A 9,231-nucleotide genomic window follows, 5' to 3' on the forward strand; every position below is an offset into this window, starting at 1 on the left:
GAATTTGTTTATATGCTTAAGATGAGTAATTGAAAGAACTGATTATTTAAGCGTTTACCTGGGTGTGGTATCTTAGCAAGAGAATTCCATTTTATCAGTCTGTAGTATTCTATTCTAATAAAGGCAAGTCCAAGGTTGTAGAAGTTACATTCGATATGCCACTGATATAGGCGATAAGGTCAAAAGTAGGAACAATTTTCACAAGTTTCAAACAGGCAGCACACTGAGGGCAGGTAAATATGATTTGATAATATTCCTTAAAGTGAATGGTCGGTCTGAGATGTGCAGTACATGCGCAGATGCAAGTACAATGCGATAGAAGAACATTCCATTCTGTCAGAATGACTTTCTGCGAACTTGCATAAGAAAACGGACATTCGCATACGCCAATAAAAAAAGATGTTGAAATTGCAATATCTGTTTGGGAAACATTCAACAATATGACCCCTACAATGATCGACAGCCATTGTATTAGTCTGTAGACTTCTATTCTAATACAGCCCCAACTTTATGGTTATATTAGGGATAAAAATCGCATGACTCTAGTGGGCAATACATGTAGCTTGTTGGTAACCTCAAAACGGATAGATCAATCTGAGGTATGATCTCGGAATTTTCATGAAATTAAGATGATTATTCTCGTGGGTCAACGCAGCATGATGTTGTCATTGCAGTATCTGCTTGGCGTCACAGAAACATCCATAGATCGACAACCACAACCATCAGATATTACCTGGAGAGAGTTACAAAGGAATAATCAAAATCTGGTAGTCAAGCAGATTGAAATATTATTCACCCCGATGCAATCCTCAGATTTAGGGAGAGTTCCAGTGTTCCAAAAAACATCATGCCAATCAAGCAGGTTCGAACATATATTTTCAATGCGTGGATTAAAAAAAAAGAACAAAATTAACGAATCAGTGACTACAGTCCTGGAGAGGATCCAATAATTTTTTTTTTTTTTTTTTTTTTTGGAAAAAAACCATGACAGTTGTCCTCTCAATAGACCTGAGAAGGAACTATAAAAATCCATTACAATTGACCTAGAGGGTCTTTAAATTACTTTTAACTCAAAAGACATTAAAAAATAATCTATTGCTCTTATGTGGTCCGTTATTGAAAAATCAACGAATATTCAACAGATATATAAAATGTGGTATTTTAGACATAACACGTTTAGAAATCAGGTTTATCCTGTATTCACTCTGATGCAATCCTTGGAGATCATCCGTTAAAATAGTAATAGATGAGCAGAAGCCTTATCGACAAACCAAACGTGCCAGAAATCTTCAAAATTCCGAATTTTTAGAGATTGCCGTTATATAGGAGCTAATTTACCAAAACGTTGATCGACGCATCCCATTTTCAATTTCAAACATCCTAAGAGTAGTAACTATGTATGAGCAAAATTTCCAAGCTCTATCATATATATTGCGAGCTATATAGTGATTTCAACAGACAGGCTGACATTCATAAATCGACATAAAATTTTATTCTGAACAATATTTCGAGGTGTTGCAAACGGAATGACAAATTTAATATAAACTCTTTCTTATAGCGGAGGTGTAACAACTGGATCCAAACCAATTGATTATAACTACGATCCAGCCAAGATGCAACAGGGTGTCTTCTAATGACTCAGATAGACCACTTACATGAGAAGAATAAATCCTACCCTGTGCATCAAAGCAACCATATGTTGTCGATACAATATATGATACAGAAACAGTCATTCAGTTCATCTACGCACGTCACGGAAGGTCTTTATAATCTATATAGGGAGGATATCAGATCAACTGTCGGGCAGGGTTGACATGTATTCACACCGATGCAGCTAGAAACCAATTCAAGAGTGAATTCAGTCCTTATGTCCGGTATGTTGCTAATGTGAACCCAAAAAATATTAAATTACGACCAATTCGTTTGAATTTACATGCCTACCGAATATTGGTGGTGGATCGTTATATGGGGGGCTTTACCAAAACGCGAACCAAATATCCAAACTTTTTAGAATTTTTCATCGATATAGAATTTTACTCTAAAAAATAATAAATATTCTATGGGGTCGCCGGTGAATACTTCGAGGTATAGCAAGGGCATATAAAATTTAAAAAAAATTGTCCATATATTTGAATAATCATAGATTGTATCCTAATACACATTCCCATTTCGGTTGGCACACAAATTATACATTCATTATTGCTGATATCACTCAAAGGTTTAGATAATGTAGGTAACAAAATCGAATGCCGAAGCATCAAACAAACAACCGATACGGCAGCAATCAAATGATCATCAAAGTCTATAGCAAATTTCAATAAACATACATATTGGGTTTTTGAGATAGAATTGATTTCATGGTCAATTTACATGCACCTAACGCAATTCATTACCTGAAATTGTGTCATCATTGTTAGAATTTCAACAAAAAATAATAACAATATAATTAAAAAATAAAGCTCTCCAAAGCGAACGTTTCTTTCCGACATTTTTCATCAAATTCTTCAACTTTCTCAAAATGAAAAAAACCAATTGTTTTGTGAACTTGCATTGTGAAGAATTTGTTGTTGTTTTATAAATAAAATTCACTTCAAATTCAGTTGTAATTCCAAAATTTTTTTATAAACATAGATATATGTTATCTGTGTGTGCGTGTGTGTGTGTTTCTTTATATTTGTTTGTTTGTGCTTAACTATCAACTGGGTCAATTGCTTAAGCGATAGTACAAAGAGCGAAAAAAATATATATCAGCGGTTTTTAATTACACACATACAACTGGAGGCTAGAGAATATCTAAAGGTAAATATTTGAAAACAACAAAAAATGTTCAATTGTCTACTATCATTATGTTTTACAGATTTGACTTTTCTATTTGGGTTAATCTTTCATCCAATGTACATATGTATAAAAAATGTGAACATAAATATGTACTCGTATTTACATACACTGCGTATCATAACTATAGACGCACCCTTAATTCAATTGGTATGTTAGTTGAGAAATAAAATGGACCCATTAAGTTATTGTTCACAATAAAACTACCAAAAACACATATTATTCAACAAAAATAATTAATTTATTCGTTATGGTTTCGCCGAATTCTGCACTTTCAAAATTGCTGGTGTTGCATAACTATAGACGCACTTTTACAAAATTAGAAAAATTTATTTTTTAAAACTTAAATAAAATAAAATTACTTTTATAAATAATGGGTAGGACCTCCCTTATTTTGAATAAGTTCAAAAATTTTATCCATCACACTGTTGATCAAAATTATTCGCAAGTCTTCATCGATTGACCGCCATTCATCGAAAATCACTTCTTGGAGGTAAAATACAGTTTGGTATTGGAGGTTTTCGGCATAGACACGATGAGTCAAGGTTCCACACATGTTCTCGATCGGATTCTGGTCGGAAATTTTAATATTTTTCGATTTTAACCATACTTGAGTATGGCAACTTTTATGAACTGGTGCGTTGTCCTGCTAAAAAACGAGTCCTTGATTGTTGCTACTTTCCCAAAATGGCAATAATTTGTCTTCCAAGACTTGAACGTACTCCATTGAATTCATCCGACAACATGGAAATGTCAAATAAAGCATTCCGTGGCTATAAAATGCTCCCAAGGTGGCGGTTACCGAAATATCGTTATTTCTTAATACGATATTTCGGTGGCGGTTCCTTAATGGCCTTGGGAGCATTTTATAGCCTTTATTTGACATTTCCATGTTGTCGAATGAATTCAAAGGAGTACGTTCAAGTCTTGGAAGACAAATTATTGCCATTTTGGGAAAGTAGCAACAATCAAGGACTCGTTTTTTAGCAGGACAACGCACCAGTTCATAAAGTCGCCATACTCAAGTATGGTTAAAATCGAAAAATATTAAAATTTCCGACCAGAATCCGATCGAGAACATGTGTGGAATCTTGACTCATCGTGTCTATGCCGAAAACCTCCAATACCAAACTGTATTTTACCTCCAAGAAGTGATTTTCGATGAATGGCGGTCAATCGATGAAGACTTGCGAATAATTTTGATCAACAGTGTGATGGATAAAATTTTTGAACTTATTCAAAATAAGGGAGGTCCTACCCATTATTTATAAAAGTAATTTTATTTTATTTAAGTTTTAAAAAATAATTTTTTCTAATTTTGTAAAAGTGCGTCTATAGTTATGCAACACCATCAATTTTGAAAGTGCAGAATTCGGCGAAACCATAAAGAATAAATTAATTATTTTTGTTCAATAATATGTGTTTTTGATCGTTTTATTGTGAACAATAACTTAATGGGTCCATTTTATTTCTCAACTAACATACCAATTGAATTAAGGGTGCGTCTATAGTTATGATACGCAGTGTATGAGATACCAAAAGAAATGGAAAATTCAAAATAGGCGTTATTACATTCTTGTACTTGAACTAGAAATTCATAAACTGAAAATGTATGAAATCCGCATTAGCTTGATGTTACTTTTTGATGCTTAAAGGTCCACAACAATATTTTAGCGAAATACCAGTTTCCAAACTGTTTCCAGTTGTTGATACAGTATCAATTTGGGTGCTACAGAAACAGGCATTAAAGTCACCTCCTTGTGGGTACGCAAGCACCACCAAAGATCTTTACAATCTAAAGGGAGGATATCAGATCAACTGTCATATCTGTGAAATAAAGAATTGCTTCAACGTAGTCACAGCAAATTACGTGGAGATCTGCCGACAGCGGAAGAACAATTGCTACCTCGAAATACTAAGATGCTTTTGACACAATTGAGATCAGGAGACGCGAAGTTATCATACAATATAGGACTTCTGTCCGGCACGTTGTATTGAGTCGTCGTCCAATTGAGTAGAAGAACTTCAACAACTACATCAACCAGAAGGTGAAAGCTAGAAATAAAGTTCTGAAAGCTTTGTCTGACACCTCCTGGTGCAAGGATAAAGAAACGTTGGTAACGACATATAAGGTTTTTCCATCCTTAATTAGAGGAGAGGAGGAGATCATTGCAAACTACTCAAAATAATGCACTGCGAATTTCAAACGAGTGTTCAGATGATGAGCGTCGATCACCTCCATAAGGAGACCAAGATACTGTCAGTCAAGCAACATGTGTTGTTGACTAAACAGTTCTTTTTAGCATGTTATCTGTCGTGCCATGTCACGACAAATTGTCCGTCCTTCTACAATTCTATGGCCCATAGACTTATGGCTAAAGCCAATATAGGTAGGTAGCAACATTTTTTCTCTGGATACCCTTTTCAAATTCCTAGGCCCATTCCGCCGAGACTACAGGTTTGGTATTATCATCGGAATAGGTAGAATCGAAAATTTGGGCTTCATCCATAAGTATAGGCCGTTGTGCATTCTTAAAATTTTAGGCAAATCTATCTACAATGGGGGTTTCGACCAATATTTCAAGTAATTAATAGCAGGAATTCGCGGACAATCGATACTCCATTTTCCTAACATTTCAACCTCAAAATAAAATATAATGTGAAAAATCATACTTGCATTTAATCTATATTCAATATTCAAATTTAATTAATTCCATTCAATGTTGAGTCAAAAATTACACAGTGTAACGTAATTGTTCAGATATTTCAAAGTCACTAGGGCTACTTGTCAAAAGTCAAAGCTATATAGGTATGTGACAATTCACGTGTGAACGAACAATGATGATTCATTTGGAAATGACAAGTATTCGAAAAGAAAAGTGCAATGTGTTACAAAAAAAAATTACATTCCATAGGTGCAAATTTTTGCATGACAAGCAAGTAACCGGTGCTGCTAAAGTTGAAAATTTGTATACAGAGGTTTTTGTTGTACAGTCGATTTTCCATAAGTCGAATTTTCTTTAATCCGAAGTAAGTGAATAAAAACAATCTACATAAAGGAAAAATTCTTGATGTTTCGGGAATTAATTCCATAACCCAAACCTCAAACATCGAAGATTTTTTCAAAGTATAATTTAACCGAAACAGTAGCTATATGTAGAACAAACTCCACAGGAATAAAAAAAGCTTTTTAAAAAGGTGAAAACACTGTGTCATTTTTTTACAATTTTTAATATTTTAATACCAATAACAAATAATAAAAATTCTAAAACCCAGCTTACCCTTAACCATTGGCTCCGACACCATTGTCATCTCTTCCTGTGGTATCATCTCAATCAATTTGGCAATATCCTTTGCCAACATATTATCGACAATATCCAGCAGATGTGGTTTCAACGAATGGAATTTCGTAAAGTCTTGATGCTGTAGGACTTCTTGCATTTTCTTAATATCTGGGAAATCACCAGGGGAAATTGAATGTTCACGTTGAATACGATCGTAGACTTGACCCAAATTCTTAATCAAATCTTTCTTTTTACTATCCTTGCCGAACACCGATGGCATATCCTTACGCAATTCCGAAATGATGAAGGCGTGAACCTTGGCGAGGCGGGCACGTTTAATTAAATCGTTAAGTTTACGCAGAGCTGCATTGCGTGGCAGTGATTGCAAATCACGGAAGAGATCCTGCTCTTCATCTTCGAATAGACGGCGATTGGCATCGAATCGGAGAGGTTGATCCCAGAACGAGCCAATATAGACACGGGCCACTTCGGGTGTTTGCAAAACTTTGCCCAATGACCACATAAGAGCACCGTAGACACGCATCAGCTGTTGATGATCAACCATATCGGCCTTGTTGAGGATAATGCGAATCTTGTCGTCGTGTCCCTTCAGAGCCTCAATCGAACGACGGAATTCATCGGAAATATCCAATTTGTGGGCATCGAACAACAAAATGATACGATCAACACGTTCGGCAAACCATTCCAAAACTCCTGTGAAGTCGTAGCCACGATCAATGCGTTGCTTTTCACCTGACAAAATGCCGGGGGTGTCCACAATGGAAATGGCCTGCAATACTGGCGAGTTGACCGACGAACATTGGAAACGATTCAGGAAGGCATTGCCGTATTTGCTTAGCGGACGGAATTGTTTTTTGGGATCAACAACCAAAGCATTACCAGGGATGACACCTTCCTTGTCGTCGTGCATGACGGCAATAAAACGATCGGTGGTGGGTTCGGGGCCAATGCGAATGCCAGGGAAATCACGTTCCAACAAGTAACGAATGAAAGTGGTTTTACCTGTTGAATACTGGCCAACCAACAGAATCATGGGCTTGGCATCGAAATCAGGATCCTCCAATTTGGGAGAGTGGAAGTCATGGAACTGATAATGCTCCTCCAAAGGCAACAATTTGCTTTTGTAGATTTTCTTCAGTTCACCGATGACATTCTCCACCACCTCCTGGTTGTTCTTTTCACGTTTCAAAAAACTAAACATTTTGACGAAATTTTATGTTGTTCTTCTTCCTTCGAATTTTTTTTATTATTTTCTGATAGTGCAGTTTTTTCTGTACCGCCCCAAAAATTGAACACTGATATTAGTGTGTAGTGAGTAGTTTAGTTGTTTGTTTTATGATTCACAACGACAATCAGGCAAACCCGAGAGATAACTTATTTTTGGAAAAATTCCGTCACTTCTTTTTTTATGCTTTTTTCCGAATTCTTCTTTCTACACACACAGCACCCAGCGCACTACTACTTGCATTTCCCAACAAAAGTAATGGCCTTTCAGAAAAACACAAATTATTTTTTTATGTTTCGAAAAGAAAAACGTAAAATTTTGACAAAATTACTGATATGCCAAATGGGATGGGTATTTTTCTAGTTAGCAAAATATAATAATTCTGATTGGTCTTAAAATTGTAAGAAATGGAACACTACCCGACCCGTCCGCTTTAAACTGAATACGACACGTACGGAATTTAGTGCTACAACTCTGATAAAAAACAGACTACAATTGAACGTCATACGTCATTCTGATTTTGACAATTGCAATAAACATTGTTATCGACATTTAGTGAACAGCTGATAGGAGATGGTTTTATCGATGCCGGCAAACGTAATAGAAAACAGGGTGACAACGAAATAGTGTTGGAAAGTATCAAATCAATCAATGTTGTTAGAATTGTCAAAATCATGTAATTTATGGTATTAAAATAATTTATGTGTACATACTCATTTTTGGACGTGACTTGCCACTTTATTTAAATAAAAATTCTTCAGAGGGTTTCAAAATAAAAGCACCAAATAAATCACGAATTTTTCATAAAATTATAAAATTGGGTCCTTTATATAGAAAGACGATCCGGAGCATGTGCAGTTAAGTACTCATCTCGGATAACATACATCCCGCGATATGGAACCTTGATGTTCCGAAATTCACATTCTCATAACCAATGATGGTCCACAAAGGCCTTCGGCCAGGATTTTAGACTTTATCTTATGGACAAGTGGAAAATTCGGCTACTGTATTTTCCTAAAGCAGAGAATTTAATACTTTCTCCTCTGGACAGGTGAGAAATTTTCCTACGCTATTCAAAGCCCCTTTTATATTAAACCTTTTCGTAGATCGTCTACTGTGGGCAAGGGATTTAAGACTTTCTCCTATGGACAGGTGGAAAATTCGGCAACGGGATCGAAAATTTATTTTAAATTAACATGTTTTTAACAGCCTCCTATGTGTAAAAACTTTCAGAAAAATCGGAGATGAACCCCTGAAATCAACTTAAGCAGAGGTTCCTTTGCAAAATGTTTAATAAATTACATATATCGTGTGAAGAACTCGATTTCAAAAGTCAATTCCATAGCGTATACGTCACGTCAATCTTTTTCACAAATCTAGTGGATTATTTTTTCACATATACGCTATGGAATTGTCATTTGTTATCTAGTTGATTTCGCAAAACTATTTCAATTATAAACGTTGACATCTATTGGTGAAAATAGGTTATCGACACATTATATAATGCTGATATAAATAGTATGAACATTATTAAAAAAGTTCCAGAAACTGCAAAACAAAATTATTAATACATATTTTATTGTTCCTTTATAAACATAGAAGGTTTGATAGTTTTGATATGCATCAATAAAGCCTTGTCTGTAACACACCAAAAAATTTCGCATATTGAATATTATATTTCTTTCAATCGACATTAAATTCCACACGTGAAATTAAGAACAGGTTGTCGAGGAGTGCAACTTTAACACTAGAACGTCGAAGGCAGTCATTTTGACCGCTTTCCAATTTCAAGTACAAAAGCAACTGTGCATTTAATGACACTTTTTTTAAAATTTGGTGAATTTTTTATAATAAACGTAATTCTAT

General features: G+C 35.1%; 1 protein-coding gene across 1 annotated transcript in view; it reads right to left on the reverse strand.

Moving 5' to 3' along the window:
* The window catches only part of LOC133326386 (EH domain-containing protein 3), a 42,336-nt gene extending 34,975 nt beyond the window's left edge, over positions 1-7,361 (reverse strand). Inside the window, exon 1 of the mRNA XM_061535038.1 lies at positions 6,117-7,361. Coding sequence (XP_061391022.1) covers positions 6,117-7,341 — 1,225 coding nt within the window. The 5' untranslated portion in view covers positions 7,342-7,361. The remainder of the gene's footprint in view (positions 1-6,116) is intronic.
* Positions 7,362-9,231: the final 1,870 nt, after the last annotated feature.

Source organism: Musca vetustissima, unplaced genomic scaffold (genome assembly GCF_032173495.1).
Source record: "Musca vetustissima isolate MV318-11 ecotype Yass unplaced genomic scaffold, APGP_CSIRO_Mvet_v1 utg31836, whole genome shotgun sequence".
NCBI classification, from domain to species: Eukaryota; Metazoa; Arthropoda; class Insecta; order Diptera; family Muscidae; genus Musca; species Musca vetustissima.